At 32.3% G+C, this 22,609-nt stretch overlaps 3 protein-coding genes across 5 annotated transcripts; 2 read left to right on the top strand and 1 right to left on the bottom strand.

The window, feature by feature from the left end:
- Window positions 1–2,135: 2,135 nt before the first annotated feature.
- On the bottom strand, window positions 2,136–8,419 carry Arp1 (Actin-related protein 1). Its single transcript, XM_088204686.1, has 9 exons — window positions 8,297–8,419; window positions 8,074–8,138; window positions 4,116–4,290; window positions 3,730–3,881; window positions 3,516–3,659; window positions 3,288–3,453; window positions 3,154–3,223; window positions 2,915–3,081; window positions 2,136–2,842 (listed from the first exon to the last, which is right to left on the bottom strand). The coding sequence occupies exons 1-9, from the start codon at window positions 8,342–8,344 to the stop codon at window positions 2,699–2,701; spliced, it is 1,131 nt and encodes a 376-aa protein (XP_088060812.1). The 5' UTR covers window positions 8,345–8,419; the 3' UTR covers window positions 2,136–2,698.
- Window positions 8,420–9,845: 1,426 nt separating this feature from the next.
- On the top strand, window positions 9,846–11,732 carry LOC148226033 (uncharacterized). 3 transcript variants are annotated; one of them, XM_088203765.1, is made up of 5 exons: window positions 9,846–9,947; window positions 10,140–10,201; window positions 10,265–10,340; window positions 10,404–10,495; window positions 10,544–11,732. In XM_088203765.1, exons 1-5 carry the CDS (start codon window positions 9,920–9,922, stop codon window positions 11,639–11,641), a joined length of 1,356 nt encoding a protein of 451 aa, XP_088059891.1. In that variant the 5' UTR covers window positions 9,846–9,919; the 3' UTR covers window positions 11,642–11,732. The 3 variants fall into 3 exon arrangements, with proteins under 3 accessions (XP_088059891.1, XP_088059892.1, XP_088059893.1); XM_088203766.1 differs by having other exon boundaries at window positions 9,851–9,947; window positions 10,556–11,732; XM_088203767.1 differs by having other exon boundaries at window positions 9,896–10,025.
- Window positions 11,733–13,339: 1,607 nt separating this feature from the next.
- Rab14 (RAS oncogene family member Rab14) lies at window positions 13,340–22,069 on the top strand. The gene is made up of 5 exons (XM_088204136.1): window positions 13,340–13,504; window positions 19,777–19,889; window positions 20,769–20,949; window positions 21,018–21,200; window positions 21,268–22,069. Exons 2-5 carry the CDS (start codon window positions 19,784–19,786, stop codon window positions 21,437–21,439), a joined length of 642 nt encoding a protein of 213 aa, XP_088060262.1. The 5' UTR covers window positions 13,340–13,504; window positions 19,777–19,783; the 3' UTR covers window positions 21,440–22,069.
- Window positions 22,070–22,609: the final 540 nt, after the last annotated feature.

The raw sequence follows: 22,609 nt of genomic DNA, 5'->3' as shown, positions 1-22,609 counted from the left end.
ATTTTTTTTCCCTTGAATTTTAACAAGCATTTTGTTTTATATTCTTAATTTTTTATTAAATTGTAACTAATAACTAACGCTCGGTAATGAGCGTTCCCACAACGACGCCGACAGCACGATTTTATTGCTTTTGACGTGAATTTTTGATTTCTAAGAAGGGATAATTGTTTTTGCGCTCTCCTATTGGTCAAAAATCGGTTTAGATATGCTTCATTTGATTAATACTTATTTTAAGTCGTAACATGAATATTATATATAATTTGTATGTCTGTAATATTTTTTATATTATTGAAATAAACGTATTTAAAAAAGGACAATTTAATGCTAAAGGCAGTAACTTGTAAAAAGTTGCAATTTTAAAGGCATTAAATATTAAATTAAAAATTATCTGTCTGAAATCTGTATTTCGGAAGTATTTAAAAATAATCGTAAATAGTTGTGAGCAAATTAGGCAAACATTTGTTTTTATGGCTGTGTTGATTATTGACTTTTGAAAGTTTGTGGTTATTGTGCAATACTGATGTCTTGCATGATGTTTACATTCTTTGTTGCGCTATCGTTTTGTGTGATGTATCTCTATTTCATTATTTATGGCCATTTACTATCAATCGCGTGAAGTTTACATTAATTATTGACGAAAACATTATGGTTGTGTTCAAGATTATAAGTTACTTGTCGTTTCCGAGATCTAAGTCGTAATATTATAAAAAGTTTTAATATGAACGCAATACTGTGACGGCGAGAGAACGATTTTGACATGGATTCTAAGCAGATACGTCATTGGGGGGAGGGGGGGCATTTATATATTAAACATGGGTGGGATTGACCGATTTGATCAGTTATGCGCAAATAATGGCTTTGAAATGAGAACTAAAAAATAGTACAAATTTGCCATTTTTTAATTGACACAAGGGGGGGGGGGTATTTCTCCCCCCTCGAATTTAGCCAGAAAAATGCATATCATTTATTAAATACTATGAATTTGAATGAAAAAGTAATATTAAAAAAACCGAAATGACCCCTTATGATTCTAAATCGGAAATTCTCGGTTTATCTCTCAAAGAAAATCTAAAATGAACCAGTCTCGAATCTACCCCGAAAATATTTTTTAAATGTGTCATTTTAGTGAAGTCATATCAGAATACATTTTCACAGGTAGATATATATTTTTAGCAGTGAAAATATAATTCATCTAGCTAGTCAAATTGTGTGATTTTAACTTTTTATATGTAGTAATACATACATTTACATTATTTATTTGCTTAAATGTTACAGTGAATATATTTTTCAGTATAGATATATTTTCACTAGTGAAGTCCAAATACATTTTCACCAGTAGATATATATATTTTTACATACTACCTGATAAGCACTAGTGAAATTATATGCTGCTCTAAAATGTCTGTGGAACTCAATTTGACAGTTGCGAAACGTTTATTCGCTATTCTTACTTAATGAAAGTTCTAAAATTAGTTGAAATGCAGAATCACCTAAAAACACGTATCTCTGATATCCGATAAGAATTTGTCTGAGCTCAGACAGACAGATCCGAGCTCGTACATTTTGCGTCTGTGGCCAACCCCGGACAGATCTGTACGTGTGTGCTTGACTAATATGATAGCTAGATAACCGAGCGTTTCCACTGGGACGGCAAAGGCACGATTTTATTGCTTCTGACGTGATTCTAAACAGAGATCCTCTTGAATTTTCATTTTATGAAATACTATGAATCTTAATGAAATGGAAATATTAAAAAAACGACCATTTACTGAACAACTTTTACCCCCCCTTTCTGGAAAATATGAAATGACGTCTCTGGTTGATTACGTATCAAATCAGATTATCACTACAATATTTTGAAGACTAACAATGTTGCCAAGCTTTCATGAAAATAATTATTCATACTGCACATTTTTAACTAATAACGATGCATGAGATATAACAAATATAATTGAAAAATATGCTAATTTATTATTTTATTTATTTACGTGTATATTAAATTATCATTTTTTTAAATATAAATAGAAAAAATTATAAAAAAAGTCTTTTCGTCCCTTGTTGGAAAGGTTAGTATTTTTAATGTTATCGGTACAGAAAAGGTAAAGGAAGATAGTGATAGATAGAGAACTCAATGATTAAGTAATTAGAAAACGTTTAATAGAAAAGCTGATTGATTAAAATATAATCGACTTACAAATATCACATAAATAATATAAATTAAGACACTAATTACATTATTATGTTTTCGCTGCAAAATTAAAGTGCCGTATATAAATATCTAATAAATCAGATTTTGGTAGTTAATCACTCTATTTAATAAGATCCTTACAAACATATCGGGGCTGATTTTTTATATACTTTAATACTATAAACGGATATGATTACCATCAATTCTGATTTGAATCGTCTATTGTCGGTGTATATACGTACACATGTTGAGATCTATTATATACGTATTTTCATTATACGTTATGTGAATCATATATAACATACGAATGTTTTAAAAGAACAATTTAATTTGAGCTTTTAGACGATATAAATGAAAAATCAAGTATAAATGCCGACGTAAATTTACAAAACTAAAATTTCAAGTTTCCGCGATAAAAACTTTTAATTTCATCATGGTTAAAACATAACTTTAGATATATTTATGTAAAACTATGGGTAAATAAAGCGTTATTATGTTTGGTGCTAGGGTCTAAAATGTCTTGCGGTGCACGGCCCTCTGGCCTTCTTCGTCGTATTCCTTTTTCGAGACCCACATTTTGCGGAATGCATCTAACGAAGCGAGAATGGAGCCGCCGATCCACGTTGAATAGAGTCGCTCCTGAGGAGCTGATATCTGTTAAATAAATAAATTATAAATATCTGCCACCAAAAAGAGTTAGCTCAGTTCATATTAAAATTAACTCACCCTAATTTTCATGTCTTTTGGAGCAAGTCGTTTGATTTCGGTGAGCAATCTATCGCCAAAACCTCTGAACAGAGTAGAACCACCAGAAAGTACGATGTTTTGATGCAGCACCTTACGCAAATCCATATCGGATTTTTGAATTGCAAACATTAAAACCTCATGAATGCCTGTAAATAAAAATTTAACAAATCAGTATCAAATTATAAAATTCGGCAATACAACAGTACCTCCAACAGTACCTTCACATTCTTCGCCGAGTAAATCAGGTCTGAACAATACTTCCGGAGCCCGGAATCTCGCAGGTCCAATCTTGAAGAAATGATTAATAAAAATATTGCCACAATACTATTAATAAAATTGTTAAATAATATACCCAAAGCGTATTTCCATCAGGAAGAGTATATTGGAGTCGTTCGGCATCCAAAACTTCCTCTTTAATAGGACTCGATGCAAGATAGCACGCCTTTTCCTTTATCGTCCTCACAACCTCTAATTCGGCTGATGTTCTTAAGAGAAAACCTTCCTTTCTTATTAATAATCTATAAAAAGAACAATCATAAATAATTGTCATAAATAAAATATATTACATTTATTTTATTACTTTAAATATCTCGTAACATCTCTCCCGGCTATATCCACTCTCATAATGGAATGTGGCATTGCAAAACCTTCGTAAATTGGAACAGCATGAGTCACTCCGTCGCCTGAATCTAGAACTACACCAGTAGTTCGCCCAGTAGCATATCTATAATATTTAGATGGGTTAAAATATAAATTAAAATATAAGTAATATTTTATTTAATATATTAACTTACAAACTAAGCACAGCTTGCATAGACACAAACAGTGCTGGAACGTTAAACGTCTCAAAAAATATTTCTGCTGACTTTTCTCTATTTCTTCTAGGATTTAGCGGTGCCTCAGTCAACAACACAGGATGTTCTTCGGAAAACATAGAAAGTTGATCCTAAAAACAGCAATAATTCAAGACCATGCGAAGAAACAGTAAATTATAGTAAAATGAGCATTTGGAGAAAAAGAGTGTTTCGTAGGAAAATGGCAAATTTATAGGATATTTGTTTTCTTCCTACAAAACTGACCTCTAAGCAGTGATGTATTTAATAATATTATAACTCAAAACAATAGTATAATATTAAGAAAACACCTCTTTATATAAATATATGCAGTTCATATATTTTACCTTGCTATAAATATAATTCCAAATCCGTTCCATGTCGTTCCAGTCAGTCACTATGCCGTGTTCCATCGGATACCGAAGAGCGAGCAATCCTCGATGCTCTTCGGCCCTCGGACCGACAAACACGTCGCCTTCTAAAGCACCAGCCATAACGCGAACATGTTTCGGCCGTCCGATGCTAATAAAAAGTAAAACATACAATCAAATAACTAAAACAAGTTGGTAAATACAAAAAAGGAGGCAATTTATGTTTTAAATAATTGTTAAATGTATGTATTAATTAAATTTTTAGATTAACACTGCATTAAGAACGAAGTGAGATGTTTGATCTCTCAAATCTTACGAGTCATGAAATTCGGGCAAACGATCTTTCAAATAATGGTAGAAGTGTTAAACATGAATAAGAAGATAATTCGATATATTCTAAATTAGCATTCACTCTATTCACCTGATTGATATCAGTAGACTTGTTTTTCTTTACTGAAGAGAAAACTAGAGAGCAACCGAAAATGCTATTTTGATTTTCCAACGGACCAAATATTGAGTTTTAATTTCGCTGACTTACAAACATGCTTAAAATTCTGTCAATTGATGGACCTAATGATAAAATCTAGTATTGTCGTAATTTAACAATTTATTACAATCATTCTCTGCAAAAGCCACAAAATCCCTCCATTCTTCAACTCAAACTATATATGAAAGTATTTGTATACTTTCACTACAAAACAATGGTAAACAGTCAACAGCACACTGAAGGCAATTGTGTATAATATATACTCCACAACTAATACCAATAATGTGTCTCTTCAATTCAGTTTGAAGTTTACGTCATATGTTATTTTTGCCAAGCCTTTGGCAGCCTCCAATATAGGTACACCCATACCTCGCTATACGGCCGCTCTTTATACGGCATTTCGCTATAACGGCCCTCTTCAATTAAGGCACGTTTTCGATTTACGGCCTAAAATGTTTCGCTATTAACGGCAAAAAAACTTTTTTTGATGTCGATTTTTAAAAAAATTTAAAAATAGATTTAATTTGCATTATTTTAAAATAAAAGGTGAAGCAGCTAGCGCCAATGATGACGCATCTAAAGAATATCCCAACATTTTAAAGGGAATTATTGAAAGAGTTGGTCATAAACCTGAAGTGTTTAACGTAGACGAAACAGGGCTTTATTGGAAGCGAATGCCTAATCGCACGTACATTTCAAAAAGCGAAAAATCTGCGTCTGTTTATAAGGTGTCTAAAGAATGATTAACTTTACTACTTGGTGCAAATGCCGCGGGTGATTTTAAGCTAAAACCACTTTTAATATATTTGTCCGAAAATCCAAGGCCCCTTAAAGGACTAAATAAAAATCAATTACCCGTCCTATGGAGATCCAACAAGAAAGCTTGGATGACTAAAGCTACTTTTAAGGATTGGTTCAAAAATCACTTTTGTACAGAAGTGAAAAAATATTTGCGAGACAATAACTTAAGGCTTTGCTAATTTTGGATAATGCACCAGGGCATCCTACTAATTTATCTGAACTATCTGAAGATGTCATGATTGAGTACTTTCCGAAAAATACAACAGCCCTGATCCAACCAATGGATCATGGTGCAATAGCCACTTTTAAGGCATATTATCTACGCCGAACTTTCCGACAACTTATAAGGGAAACCGATGGTAAATCTTCAATTAAAAAATTTTGGAAAAATTAAAACATCAAGGATGCTGTTGACAGCATCAGTGAATCATGGAAGGAATTAAAATTACCAACAATGAACCATGTTTGGAAAAAAATATGGCCAAAATCTGTAAAAAGTACTGATGCAGAATTTAATTGCCTTCCTGAAATTAGGCAAAACATTTTGGATCTAGCACATGATCTCGGCTTTGAAGGTTTGAACGAACGTGATGTGCTTGATCTACTTGAAGCTGATAGGGAGCCCCTTTCATATGAGGAACTCATTCAGTTGCAAGCAGAACCGGCATTTGATGAAGAGACAGAGCCTGTTGTATCCAAACAGCTAACATCAAAAAAATTGTCGAAAGCTTTTTCCTATTTCGAACAAGGAATAAACATCTTCCTTGAAAACGATCCTGACGTCGAACGTAGCGCTAAAGTTTCTAAAGGAATTAACTAAGACATTAGCTGTTATTAATCACTGAAGAACAAAATAGACAAAAAGGCAAGACAAACAACGTTGGACAATTTTTTTAAGCCAGGCCCATCCTTACCAGCGAAAAATGAGGACGACAGTGATCTGCAGGTTACCATTTCTTCATCGTCTTCAGATTAAGGCCATTTAAAAAAAAAATATGTATGTATACATACACATATTTTATGTAACATGAAGTTGTTTCATTTTTGTTTATGGATTATTGTTGGTTTTTGGAGTCTGTTATTATTTTATGTACAAATGTATGTACTTTTGATTTAAATGAAATAAAAAGATAAAATGCATTTTAAATGATAAACCATATTACATATTTAACAAATTTGGAACCGATCCCATTCAATTTGTATAAATTTGTATTAGAATAATTGATTCGTTATACGGCTTTTCGCTTTGCGGCCAAGTTTCGTGGAACGTATCTACGCAGTAAAGCAAGGTATGGGTGTATTTGTATTATCTGCACACAAGGCAATTATTTTATTTCATAAAAAAAAATTGTCATATACTTTTATCAACATATCACACTGCAATTGAGATGTTTCATCAGGTAAAAAGATAAAGTCTATAATTATGTTTTGAGCACCACAATTTGGTAAAAAATATTGAGTAAAGTTTTATGTTTTTCTTATTTGATCCATTTATATTAATAGTAATACTTTTCATATTCCTTAAATCATTTATTACTTTGTCCAAAGCATAAGGTGACAAAATGTTTGTGATTATTGCTTCGGATTTAGTACATGCCAAAGAAAATTTTGGCTCATATATTTTTTTCATCATTGTTGATAAACAACCATTCGATGGAAAGCTTTGACAAGCAATAAGAACTTCACTAGTTGCAATTTTATTGCTTTTATGATCGCCTGCACGTACTACGAAAGAAATGATGTTTGAAGATGAAGCCAGGAATTTTTCAGCATCTTTGTGTTTCTAGCTACGTAGATGTTTATTTGTATCACATTTACCGCCATGCGCCACGGAAAAATGTATGTTGCAATTATTGGCACACTACTTTTGTCAAATCATCATACTTATTTAACCGCCCTACCTCTGGGTTATTATTCAAAAAGTAGTTAAAAAATACATTGGGTTTTTTAAAAAATGTAAAATTATAATTGAATTATTTAAGACATTAATGCGGAATTAAACGATTGATTTCAAGATTTTGGAGAAATTGAAAATTAGGTAATATTGGTTATTCACCACTTTAATTCGACATGGAAAAAGCTCTATCAAAAATTGAATTACAATGCGATATTTTCTGATTAAAGATTTGGCCCACTCTATGAAACGATTGCTTACTACTTATATAGAACATGCTGGGCCACCGTCGGCACGTTCCGTTGGCTCACAACATTATGCAATGTAATTTGTATAATAATAACTTAATTTTTGTGCAATAAATTGTGCTCATACGCAATAATGGCTCAATTTTTATTTATTGAGGCAGACGGGTGGAAAAAGTTTCACGCTACAGAGTATCAAATCATTCCTCGAACTTTTTTTCAGAGATATCTTAGAAGCTATATATTCAAGCAACATAATCAAAAGGTTTAAAAAAAATTTTTTTTAAATTAAACAGCGGTGATTGGTAATTGGAGAAAAATTTTCTTATAGGACAAAGCTTTACATTAGACAATCGGAATTTTACAGATGATATAACTATGTCTATATTAAATAAATGACAGTAACTATTTATATATTTTTAGTATAATCTTCCGAATTAGTTTTGTTGAATGATTTTGAAAAATGTGTTTTTAAATTGCCTTTATAACTTGTATGAATGAACTCACTAATTTGGAAAGCGACATTTCGGTACTTGGTCGCCGGCGAATCCGGCTTTGATGACGCCGGAGCCCTGCAAAGATAATCAGCGATTAATCAGCTATAAAATACAGCCAATCCGGCGTGCGTGCGGCGATAAATAGAAAGCGATCATTTGTGTAAGTTTGACGTCGATGTGGAAGCGGAAAGACGCGTCACGGGAACAATGAGTCGAAAGGCTAGGTTGCGTACGTTGTCGATGACGACTGGCTGGTTAATCATGACATCGTAGTGCTCCATATCGGCGGTGGAGTCGAATATCCAACCACCAGGCGGCTCTTGGTACCTTCTCTCCGCTGACAGTTACGGTGACTCACGCACCGTAGATTGCGACCATTACCGCGAGAGGGTTACGAAAATTAAAATACATATATAATTTATTTATTTTATTTTTTTTACTAAAAATAATTACTTTTTTATTAAAAATAATTAATAATAATATTTTATCTTAACCAGGATTAAAATAACAAATTTCCAAAAAAAAACACAAAAAAACGTGACGATGGCACATTATATTGGTGGGCTTTGACGGATAAACAATGGCCTATGCTGCCTCATATATACATATATATAAATAACATATAAAATAAAATAATACTGCAGCCGCTAATTCTATGTTTAATTACCATCCGTCACCAAATGCACATCGACACTTAAAAAATGCCTGTATATTAGAAAAATATCATGAATTTTGACATTGCGCACTAAATTGAACTTAAATATTGTCTTAAAGTGAAATTTATGCGTAACATATTTAATAACATATGCATTTTATCGAATGAAAATGGCCGCTGATTAGAAAAATATCATAAGATTTTGATTTTTATTAGTATTAGAAAAAATCATAGTTTAATGTGATACCCAAAATGTCATACTGTGCGGCGAAACAATTGTAGAAACTACAGATTAACGGTCACATTTTGATATGAAAGCGAGGAATAAAACAGTTTCCCATATCTAATCAACTCCTCGCCGACATATAGCACAATGAAAATAAATATAGCACTTGCGTAAGAACCAAAAACCGTGGGAAGCAGGACGATATTGTTCAATAATATTGACAGAAGTCCACTATATAAGGGGTTGTAGTTCCCATACAAAAGCAGCTTCACCGAAGTCCACTTACGCCAGCGAAGACTTCCGAGACGCTTGCCTGGAACTTAGCCCTGTCGCAGAACCCCTGGACGCCAGGAGCATCTATCATAGCAGAAGGCGAGCCAAGACCGACCCTTTTGGAACGCGAGCGGAACAGATGATATTTTGGCCATCCAACACTATTCGTGAACTTCTCTGCAGAACTACGTCCAATATTTGAAATAAATCGTCGTCACGTAAATATAAATAATTGTAAATTTATAACGCAAATTTGTAGCATTTAGTAGTTAATAAAAACCTACACAATAATTTTTAATTTAAAATTTACCTGAAATTGTAGTTATCGACGATCAGATGCATAAGTCGATTTTCACTTAAGGTAACTAAAACATATATTTAGCTATGTGACGTTCAATAATTTGGCATTGAATGTTTTCTTACGCTATAAGCATATTTAAATTCTATATAAAATGGAGCTTTTTCATAAAAACATTTCTTGGCATTCACTACCCTCAAAATGAAATATAAAGAACAACTTTTTATATGAAGCGAAAAAACAACTAATAATAACTAAACTTAATTTAAACGATCGTTTTCACTGAATATTTACATGAAATGTCATCATGCTCAGAATTAAACTATATCTAGACCAAAAAATAATAATCGGGTGCGTCAGTTTGTTGTAATTACTTGACACTTGATTATTATTGAATCTTTACAATGTCAATTCCACATTTTATTAAAAAAGGTATCAAGTTATGTGTATTTTGATTTTGACATGTCTTATTTGGTCATTCTTAAAAACATTCAATGGTATAATATAATTGTATGTCTATAATAACATTATCTGAAAATAAAGTGACAGAATCTCAATGAAATATAATAAATTTAGAGATATGTGAATATAGAAAAAATAACATTTCACATTATATTTTTATAGAACCAGGTATTGAAAACGTTGATGGAACATTTCATTCCATCAAGATTGAATGTAAAATTGAGGTAAATGAGATACATATTCACCTTTAGTATATCATAATAAAATAAAATATTGTTTTATTATAGTATGAAGAAGAAAAAGTATACAATGAAAACACTCAAGAATGTGATATAAGCAAAGCAAATGACATGCTAGAAATAGGTTAGAAATGTAAATATAATATCGCACATTATATTTGCTTTACCAATCAATGTATCATTTCAGAAACACCAGATATAAAAGATATTCTTGACGTAAAAACTATAGCAATGAATATTTTACCTTATCAACATTCGGATGATTATTTGGAAACACAGGTAATGACTAATAGTGTTTGCTATTAAACAAATACAATTTCAATTTAGCACATTTTTCAGAAACAAGGAAGAGAACTACATCGCGTTGGAGATAAACGGTTTACATGCTTGCATTGTCACAAATCCTTTGTACAAAACGAGGATCTTATACAGCACCTTGAAAATCAAAAGTGTACAAATATGATAAAAAGCAAGTGCCAAAAAAAATTTAGTAAAAAATCTCATGACTATGAATGCGATAAATGTGGTAAATTATGCAAGAACAAATATACTCTTTCACAACATATGAATATTCATAGTGACTACGAATGTGACAAATGTGGAAAAGTATTCACGAGTAAATATGTTCTTTCACGGCATATGAATGTTCATAGTGAATTAAGTAATTTTGAATGTAGCAAATGCGGTAAACTATTCAAGTCTAATTATAATCTCATCCGACATACGAAAGTTCATATTGATTCTTGCGACTTTCAATGTAAAATTTGCCCGAAAACATTTAAGAGTAGTTACGGACTTGCTCATCACATGAATATTCACAAAGGTTCTTGCTACGAATGTTCCAAATGTGAAAAAGTATTCAACACTAAACTTTACCTTTTTCTCCACATGAAAGTGCATATTCTATCTTTTAATTATGAATGCGATTATTGTGGAAAAGTGTTCAAGTGTAAAGCTTCTCTTTCGCGGCATATTAAAATTCATAGCGAATCTTACAGTTTTAAGTGTAGCAAATGCGAAAGAGCGTTCAAACTAAAACGTTACCTCACATGGCATATGAGGATCCATAACGACTCTTGCGATTTTCAATGTAGCATGTGTGAAAAAGCATTCAAAACTAAGCGTAATCTCAAATGGCACATGAATAACCATAGTGATTATTCTGCTAATAAATGTAGCATATGTGGAAAAATATTTATGAGTAAATATGTTCTTACGAGACATTTGAAAATTCACGTTAATTCTCATGATATTGAATGTAGCATTTGCAATAAAACGTTCAAGAATGAAAACGGTTTTTCACAGCATATGAAAATTCATAGTAACTCTTCTTACAAGGAATGTAGTGTATGTAGAAAAGTGTACAAAACACAAACAGGTCTTTTAAAGCATATGAATGCTCATTCATGTTTAAAAAAAATTTAATTTAAAAAGATAATTTTACAGATTTATCAATATGATATGGTGCTAGAAATAATTTCTATTTATATAAAATAAATTATGTATAAAGCAAAAATATTTTTATTAGAAATATTACCTATTGCTGAGGGTCTCATGTTGCAATTTCAGAAAACTTCAATGCACTTTCTTCGGTCTACTGGAAGATAATGCTTGCATCAACAATGCAAGACTATTCATAATACATATTATTATGTAATAAAATAATATAAAAGATTTGAGAGGCGTCGTCGGGTAACTGATACATCTGGGTCTAAGAAGAACTAATGCTATGAAGTTTTCCTGTACACTAAAACTGTGGAACTGCATCAAATGTCTTAAGATGTCTTAGAACACTTTTAACATTAGCTAAAACACATATTTCAGATGAACTTATCAGCAACTCTAAGATGACAACCATATTAATTCACCTCTGGTAGATAATAGGGGTAGGAGCTATAAATCACATGTGGGAAGAATGTTAAGAAGTTGTTTCATCTGTTTTGGGTTTGTGGGGAACAACATATAAATTTTGTTAAACGCAAATTAGCGTAATTATGATGACCACTAGTATCGGATGCAATGCCCTTATAATCAAAATTAAAAATAAATTCACATAGGAACGAATAAATTAACAAATTGTATGTAACTACTTACAGGTCTAGCGCATTAATATGTAATTACCATTATTCCGACGTGTATCGAATTATATTTTTACTATAAATATGGAGTGATTAAGTGAATAAAATCAGTTGCTGAGGAATCACTAATAAGACGATCAATGTTGGTCTTGATGCTTGATCTGACCCAGGGCCGGCCCGAGGGGCAGGCAGTACAGGCGATCGCCTGGGGCGCTAGATCTTGTGGGGCGCCGTGATACCAAATAAAGGCGCAATATTCACTAAGAATTATCAAACAATATTGTTAAAGAATATATAATCTGATATTAGTTTTTTATACACTATTGTGTACTCCTTAAATTATTTCACACGTAAAAAATAGTGACGAAAAATAAGCTATAAATTCTTAAATACCCACAATCGCAAAAAAGAGCATGGTGTCAAATATAATATATTATTACTTTAATTTTTTAGGGGCTGTTGGTGACGGGTGGCAATGAGACACAGATTGAGCAGCTGCAGTAAAATTTATTTAACGATTAACGGTGTTTACATGGTTAGAATGGGGCGGACGCGCGACGGCACGCGTCCAAACCCTTACAAGCCTGCCGGTAGAGAGAGCGAACACGCCACGCAATGCCACTCTAGCGCCGACCAGTTTTGGCCATAACACATCTAAATTCGGCTCCCATAATTTGAATTTTACTTTTGCGCTAATCAAGTATTAATAGAGGGGGGGGGGGCGCAAATTTAGTTTATGCCTGGGGCGCCAAATAACCTAGGGCGGCCCTGTTTGTAATCAGTGTAAGTGAACTTTCTTTCAGAGAGAAAAATCAATCAAATAATGATTTCCACAACAATGACTGTTTCCTTTCGGTCGCTCAATTATTTTTGTTTATTTGATATGTATACTCTTTGAAAATTATTCTGTATTTTATTTGTTTATTTATTAGTTTTTATTTATTAGTTTTTATTTATTTGTAAGTATTTTGGGTCAAAAAGAAAATAAGAGCGGGTCTTCCTTTCGGGGAAGCACGCATTAGTTTTGAGCGCTGTCAACATTGTCAGTTTGTGTGTGTGTTTCCGTGCGTGTGTGTGGGCGAGTTGTCAGCGCGCTGTCAGCGGGCGCCAAGTTGCGCTTCCAATCAGCTCTGGAGTGAATTCGGCCGGTTTCCGCACATCATCGATCCGTCCCCCGCGCCCCTTCACGACAAGGCCTCCGACATAACTGGTAATTGACACTGCTTTCGTTTTGTTATCGATCCGGATTTACGGTGGCCGCTTATCGTCGAGCGAACGCCCCGCGGATTCGCCCCTAGGCGCACCTCACTGGCCGAATGACTCATTTTCAAGATCGTTCGTTGACCTTCGTTTCAAGTGCGCTCCATCTGTCATTGTACAATATGACTCATTGTGTGCAAATATTTATGTCGATGTTGTATTTGTAACAACCCCTAGCCACTTGTGGCAATTATCTATTGTAAAGTGTCGTTTCTTTCCGCTTTTCTTCAATAAAATAACTTATTTTTATTTAGTACTTAAGGCCAAATTATTTTCGTTATAAATTAAACATTAAATAATAAAAATTTTTTTTTGCAATTTTTGTTATTATTTCAAAACTTTATTCTTAAACACTTAATGCAAAATAAAGCTAATAATAATTAAATTGCATCATCTTATAACATATTATTTAATATAATAAACAATAGAAAGCCAATATTTTGGTTGTCGTCGTTTCTTGTACATTTTAAAATATTATATTATTCCATAATAAAAAAATAACTCGTCAATTATAAACGCTAAACCTTTTTGAAAACTATTTTTTTTATTTTGAAGGAGTATTTCTTATAAACTTATCTGCAAACTTTTCAGTTGTACGAAAAGCTCATAGTGATAAAAAAAATACTGAGAGCCAATAATTCGTTGTAATGGGTATATTAGTTCAAGGATTACAAAAAATGTTAAAGAATTCACTCAGCCAGTATTTACAATTATTCGTATATATTTAATCACATAATGACTACAAATGTTATTACAATAATACAATAGTTTTTTAAACACATGCATGCACACAATTGAACAATTGTAGTCAAATATTCATGTTATTATGATATGAAAATGATGTTCAAATAAAAATTACAGATGTGTGCTAATTTTGAGAATACTATATAATAATTTTTATTCTTATTTGTATGTATTATAGAATAAATACCACTCCCTTTTGTTACCCATGAGTAATAATTTGCTCTCGTTCGAGAGTGAGTGAGAGATATGTACATGCGGACCGCATGCCCTTATCTCTCACTAGGGAAAGTATCTATATTTTTAGCAGTGAAAATATAATTTAACTAGGTAGTCATATTATATGATTTCAACTTTTCCTATCATTATTTATTTACATTAGTTATACCCTGTCATAAATATAGTATTACTGTGCAAAAAAATTATACACATAAAAATAAATACATTTACTAGTTTCTGAAAAAATTGACCATTGCGAAATTCTTTAGTACCGTTAACCTTGAAACTAAAAATATTTCTGAAGTATGTCTTATGTTTGTCTTTATGTTCTACTTTCAGTGACGTAATTTTTCCAATATTGCATGGTTTATAAATTAAAAAATAGCTTTTATCAGATACAATCTCCGGCCATAAAGCGATTCTTGAGGAAAATCCAATTGTATTTCATTGTTGCCTTCTATCTCTATTGATTGCTTTCGAGTTTCTTCTATTTGTTCGCATTCTACTGTTTGTTCTTAGATATCTTCTCTTTCTCTTACATTTTTTCTAATTATTATACATTGTTCTAAATTTATTTTTGAAAAATCACATTCAAAGATTTTGTTTGGTTTGCAAGATTTGCTCTATTTCCTTCAGTTTTTTTTTGTATGTTCGCTTCATAGCTTAAAATATTGGAAATTATATACCGATCGCCCGTATATGAATGATTAATCCGCCCGTAATATAGTAATTGAAATATTTTGTCGCAATATATTTTTTATCCACTTTAGGACAACTTATGTGGACTAAAAATATTTCGTTAAAAAATGAGGACAAAAGCCTTGCATTCTTAGAAATATGTGTTCACTTGCTGGGTGCATAAATGCCCCATTGACTTTTATTATTGTCTGTGATGTTTCAAAGAAACAATTAATCACACCAAGCTCAAGGATACTATTAAGTGTTCTAGTAAAATAACGAATGCTTTATCTTACGAAAAATGATTCAACTTACATGCTGTCGTATTGGATTGCTATAGAAAAACTATAATAATTCATCAAAAAAATATTTTTTAAAAATACTAGGGCCCCTGAGGCGAGCGTCTAAATCCTTAAAGTGCTTAAATCCGCCACTGGGCGAGGTAATGAATATAAAATATCCCTTTTGGGTAACATATCTAAATAGGGACTTAAATGTGTAAATTGGTGAAAGATATACGAAGGGGGACCCAAAAGTAGCGAGACTCGGGTTATAGAAGGGAGGGACGTTAGGCGAAATAGTTCTGGATGGTTAAGTGTTGTAGAGGGAACCAGTATGAGTCAGTATGCGACGTTGCCGTGAGAGTACCCATTCGTTTTTTTTACCAAAACTTGGCTGACCTTGAAACCAACGCTCGGTGGTAAAATTTTGTTTTCTATTTGGGAAAACGGCCACGGAAACTCTTGTAATGCTTGAAACGGCTTACAAGGATGATGCTTTGAGTAAAGCTCGGGTCTACGACCGGTTTTCGCGGCGTTTTAAAAGGGGCGGAATGACGATTGAAAAATAACCTAGTACCAGGTTCCTCTTAACTACAAGGACTGACGACAACATTGAAAAAATTAAGATCCTCGTCAGTAAAGATCGTCTCATTCTTCATAGAGGTATTGAAAAGTTGAGAGAGAGCATCAAGAAGAAAAAGGCGGGTCTTTGGCACACAGGGTTCTTCCATCATGACAATGAACTGGCTCACACTGCGTTGTCTGTGAGGCAGTTTTTGAGTTAAAACCCTGTGACTTTTTTTGTTCCCTAGAATCAAAAGGGACATAAAAGAAAAATCTTTTGGGACTGTGGAAGAGATAAAACAAAAATCGCTGAAGGGGTTAAAAGACATCTTATTATGCGAGTTCCAGAACTGTTTTTAACAATGGAAAAAATGTTTCAATAAGTGCATATTGGTCAATGGAGAGTACTTTGAAGGTGATCAAAATTTGATGTAAATATTGAAAAATAAAAAGGTTATAAAGAAAATCTCGTTAAATTTGGGTCTCCCCTCATACATCTCTGTGATACCTGTTTTGCTTCATCCGGCATCTCATTGTGATTAAAAATTTTTGCACTACTTGCTTTGTCACAAACATAAAAATACTAGGAAACATCATAAAATACATTAAACATGCCCAGTGGTCGGCAAACATATTAGCCAAAGAGCTAAATATGTACATTACAACGATTAAAAAAAAATTAAGAGTCAAATCCATTTATTAATTTAGCAAAACTTTATTATAATTTTCCAAATCAACACAAAGACGTTCGAATTTAGAGCTCCATATTTCCTTGTTTTTTTAAATCTGGTGCGAATACTCGTAGATATTTGTAGGAGCCGCACTTTGCCGACCTCTGGACATGCCTAATATAGAGGAAATGTATCCCTTTTACTTTGAAGAAGCTTACATATGACAAAAAATTCGAATAGGTTTAAATTTATTTTTTAAAGCGCAGGGTCGAAAAATTTGCCCGCCGCAGTTTTTGCATTAGTAGTGTGGGCCGATTTTTCAGCTCTGGCATTAAATGTATTTGACCATTTGTGTTCAGTTTTTATTTTTGGCCATCGTCTCATTGCACAAAAACACATTCTTTGGTATCTGATGCACTTGTTTGCTTATCTTTTATGCCTGCACTTCACTCTCCGAAAGTAGGCGACGGTTGGCCAAGGACGGAGAATATAATGTGTTAATTCGGAGTTACTTCGGTCGAGCTCGGTTCTCCCCGCTCTAAAATCTCTCGGAAGTTCTCCGAGGTTACCGCGAACGGGAGGTAAAGTGGGGGTAATTTAGGTCGACTTCGCCAGCTTCGAGCGCCTCCGAAAATTCCGAGAGCAATAGAAATAGTAGTCGGATGTTCTTTCGAGCGCAAGCGGCGAAATACTTCCCCTTTCGCTCTCTCGTGTGTTAAGTGACGAGAGTGAGAGAGATAATGATATGGTTTTTCGCAAACTGAGATAGAACGAGTGTCTCGGTTCAATTTCAATATGGGCGTCTTCACGATCGCTGCACTGTGTGGTATTTGCCCGATCTGGACGGCCAAAATTATTTCTCGACTTTAGTTGATTCCATAAGTGCTCTTAGTCAAATATATAATATTATAAGTGTTAAAAAATACAAGTATTAAAGTATTTCTTTAATTGTAGGTCTGAGGAAGAGGAATTCCGTGTTGAACGGTCGTGCGAATTTCGCCGCGCAGCGTAAAAAAAAAATTGTATATGTCACAAATTTGCTGTTTTTGTATTAAGAAAAAGTATTTGACTAGCATTTTATCATACTCGGTATCGTTTTTTTTTAAATATGTGTATATTTGGTGATTCTAAACAAATTTTTATTTTATTTTATTAGTACGCGATCCACAATTTGACGTTTACTGATTTTATCACGCTAACCATATTATTAAAAAATTACAAAACTGTATTTTAAATTTGACGTTAACATGTTACCTATTTAAAAAGTTATAATGGTTTAAAAGATTTAGGTCCTAACTTTCGCGACTAAGCCCCGTCCCATTTTTAAGGTATGCAATGTGTTAAAAACCGCAAAAATCCGCAGTCAATTTTACATGTATCATAAAGAGAAAGACCTAAGCTATATATTGTATATAAAATCTAGATTAAAAAGTGGTGGGAAATATAACTAATGAACTCAAAATTAAAAAAAAAATATAGGAAAAAGTACTAAAAAATGGTACTTATTCAAAATAATATTGTGTGTTTAATATGACAGCTATTGCAAGAAAGAGCTATGAAACACTTACCTGCTTTATCACAATCAATGGTTTGAATTTTTCACTGTACTAAAATAAAATAATAATAATTGCCCAATGTACGAGTTGCGAAAAATTATCAGCTTTACAGAGCAACTTTTTTTTTTATCTGCGCTTAAATTTTCATAGTCGATTTTAATCGAAATATTTTGGGAGCAGTGTGGACGCTACTCGGAAGTCGGTGACCTTGACCATATTCGGTAGACATTTGGGTTCGGTAACTTCCAGAGAGTGAAGAGGTACCATTACACAAAGGCTATTGTGACTTGTGATAACTCATTGCCCCCTTTGGCAAAAGTTATATTTCTTAGGCATTTCTTATACACAATGATATACTATATATAAATGTTTATAAGCTCTTTCTTCCTGTTTCGGTAATACAATAATACATTGCTCTTCAGTTTCACATTCAAGTGATCAGTAAGTAAATGTAAAATAAGTATAACTTGTAGACACAATAACACAATAATTTTCATTGAATACGTATACATGTCAGAAGAATAATCGAGATAAAAAACTTAATCATTATATATGAAGTCGCTGGGGCTATCGCTAATTATTGTTATTCCATAGTATACATAATTGTTTATTTATATAATGTTTTTAATTTGTTACAATTCTTTCAAACGATGTCATTACTTGCAAATTTAAAAATAATTGGATTTGTCTTAAAAATTTGCTATAGTGAACCAAGGAGAGTTATGAGTTATATCAATTAATTAAAAGCTGAATTTAGAATTTGAGACAATGTAAACTGTGAATTAACATATTCATTCATTTATTCATGAAGAGTTTCTGAGAATTCTGGTTGATTTCATGGCCATTTAAATAATGAAAATTATATCAAGGTACATCTGACAGCTGTGTGTTTTGTTGTTTTCAATTTACGACTTTCTTTTCCTTATCAACTTTTTCAACTAAATAAGAATTTCGATTTTTAAAGTCAAATCAACCGTATTTGATTCAACGAGTTGTAGTCCATTTTATTGCTTATTTATTGTTGTAGCGTTTTAAATTAGCACTCACATTGCTTACTATATGGAATTACCATTTTATTTGTAGTTAAAAATTAACAGTTATTATGATAAATGCTATAATTAATTTGAGAAAAATATGATTTGTTATGAATTGTTTTTTGGACTTATCTTGTGCAATTTGTTTAAGTCGTAATAATTAAATTTGTTGCTCATTTAAGATAAAATAGAAAGATAATCAAAAACGCTAGTACAATAGATTGTGGTTAAATGAATCGTTTACTTTAAAGAGCCACTCTATCCTTAATATTCGTATAATAAAGAAGAAAAAAATCAAATTTATATATAAATCATGCATTTAAAAATACTTTAGTATGATAAGAATTTTTAGTATGATAAAAATCGATCTGGAGATACAATATTTTTGTTGTTGAAAATTTAATGATATTAAAAACAATAAAATCTTACATATCTTCTAATTGACTCATCCTTATAATGATAATGTATTTTGTTTCAGATTCAAGATGACTGCGGGACCTTATAATTATTCGTATATATTCAAATACATCATCATCGGTGATATGGGAGTCGGCAAGTCGTGCCTATTACAACAGTTTACAGAGAAAAAATGTAATTTAATTTTAATATTCATTTTATAGTATATTCAGAAGCTACAAATAAAATATTGTCTTACTATAAAAATATATAACACCATAAAAAACACAACAGTTTCTATCGCTGTCTTGCTAGAACATAAACATAAAAGTTAAATCTAAGTGTTCGAAGTAGTCGATTGTGTTTTTGAATCTTACAAGGTCATTATGGCCGAGATAAGTTGAACACAATTTTATATATCAATAAAATAGGTTTAAAGTGAATTGCAATAAATAAATTAGATATAAAAGAATAGACAAAACAACCGAAGACATCCAAAGCGTTTATGTATACTATTATTTATAGTTTAACGATATGTTTGCCCAGGAGCATACCGATGAAAAAATTTGTTAAAGTTGGGTTTAAAAAGCGCTCACAATTTGCCAGATAGCCAACGATTGCGTATTTTAGGCAGGATAAAAACTCAATAAACTGCTAATATGAAGATTAGGCTTCATACTCTAATACTTCTCACTCCTGTTTGCTGCGCTGGAGCAAGAACACTTGTTCGCGCCATTGCACGGGATTTTTGGCCAGTAGTGAAAAAAAATAACTTAATCTATAATATAAAATAATGGATAGTGTCAATTTATATATTTATATTCTTTGTAAATGTAAACTGAATATTTTTATTAAATAATTAGTTATTTATATATGACGTTTTTAAAGTTATATACATGCACTGGCTGCCATTTGTTCAATATTAGTTCAACCAATTATCACATTCGATATTTTTAAATTATTTCTATTAGCGTAGCTTCAAACGTGTTTTCGGATATGTTGATCATAACATTGTAATCATCTGCTTTCTTGTAAAATATAAATTTATTTTTCAATCATTAAATTCTTTTATAGTTATGGCTGATTGTCCCCATACGATCGGTGTCGAGTTTGGAACTAGAATCATAAGTGTTTCACAACAAAAGATCAAGCTGCAAATTTGGGATACTGCCGGCCAGGAGAGGTTCAGAGCGGTGACGAGATCTTACTATCGAGGTGCTGCTGGAGCTTTAATGGTTTACGATATAACTCGCAGGTAAAGTCTTTATATTATTTTAAATTTCCTCATAATATAATTAATATTTTGGTGTTTATATCCTACAGATCTACATATAACCATCTCAGCAGTTGGTTGACTGACACTAGAAATCTCACAAATCCTAGCACTGTCATATTTTTAATCGGAAACAAAGCCGATCTGGAGGGACAACGCGATGTCACATACGAAGAGGCGAAACAGTTTGCCGACGATAACGGATTAATGTTCGTCGAAGCCAGCGCTAAGACGTAATTCATTCTATTATTACTCCTAATCGTACAGTATAGAGTATTTATAACGTTAAATGTTTTATAGGGGTCAAAATGTTGAAGAGGCATTCCTCGAAACCGCCGAAAAGATTTACCAAAGCATCCAAGACGGTCGGCTCGATCTGAACGCAGCGGAGTCCGGCGTCCAACACAAGCCCGATCAAACGGGAAGACCGCTCAGCGACCAACCGGTGCCCAAGGACAACTGCTCATGCTAACCATCTATCTAGATCAACTTTGTATGAAGCATACATTTGGTCGTTAAGTACACACATTCCGACTCTTCAAACATTGTTCATTTTAACTATAAACATATAAAAAGAGTTAAACCACTTTGAGACTGGAACATGTGTCAAGTGATTTAGTATCTACCGAGCACTTGAATACTAAATTGCTTGACTAGTGTGTTCCAGTTTTTAAAATCAATACTTAAATTAATTTGTTTCGGATTACGTTATTGTGTTGTCTTGTTTAATTTGAATCGTGGAGAAATTGCGGATATTGAATCGCTGATTGTATATGCTGACTGCGTCAATCGTTTGTTAGTTGCGGAACGCCGGTGACGATTGTGCTTTATCGTTGCGGCTTTGGCTGAAGTGTCGTAAATAGGAATAAAGAACTGCACCAGTCTGTCGGTTGCCTTACTTCTTAGAAACACGTCAATGTTTGCGACAATTTTAATAATATACTAATTTCATCACTGTTTATATTATATATTTGTTTTGGGTGTGTGCTAATGAAAATGTTTAAAGTATAAGAATATATTATATATGTATATTGTTAATTTCGAATTATATATATATATATATATATATAAATTATTATTATAATACACATTATATGATGATTTTCTTAGTTTATTTCTTATGACCGACAATATTTACAATGTGTTATATTAGCATAGCTATTAGATTTTGTTTCCTTTGTGTATACATCATATATGAAAATTGTTACATTGCAAAATATTTTTACTATATATAAACATATTTATTTTGACTCGACAAAGGTGTATGTGCATTTTGATCTTATTTTCTCACTTGTCTTTGGTAGTTTTTTTTATGTTTTCATATACATATATATATATAAATATATATTATTTTATAACGACTAGCGTAAGTGATTAAAATATATAATTTAAAAAACTCCTCTCTTTTTATAATGTATGTATGAATGTACATAGTGTCTTTATTCTATTTATCTCGAATATGAATATTTAGTATCATATACAGTGTTTTAATGCTTCTTAGTAACTCCTTTTATATTATTATTATTAAACGATTGTCTTTGGTTTTGTAGTTTCTTAGTATCCCAAGTTTCTTGAGGATGATACTCGATGGCGGCAAAGTATTTTTTAGGTGCATCGTTACTGTTCAATTTATAACTTTGTA

This window comes from Plectrocnemia conspersa, unplaced genomic scaffold (assembly GCF_051122295.1).
Source record: "Plectrocnemia conspersa isolate PC_06_02 unplaced genomic scaffold, ASM5112229v1 ptg000014l, whole genome shotgun sequence".
NCBI classification, from domain to species: Eukaryota; Metazoa; Arthropoda; class Insecta; order Trichoptera; family Polycentropodidae; genus Plectrocnemia; species Plectrocnemia conspersa.
This window is presented reverse-complemented; position numbering and strand designations above follow the sequence as displayed.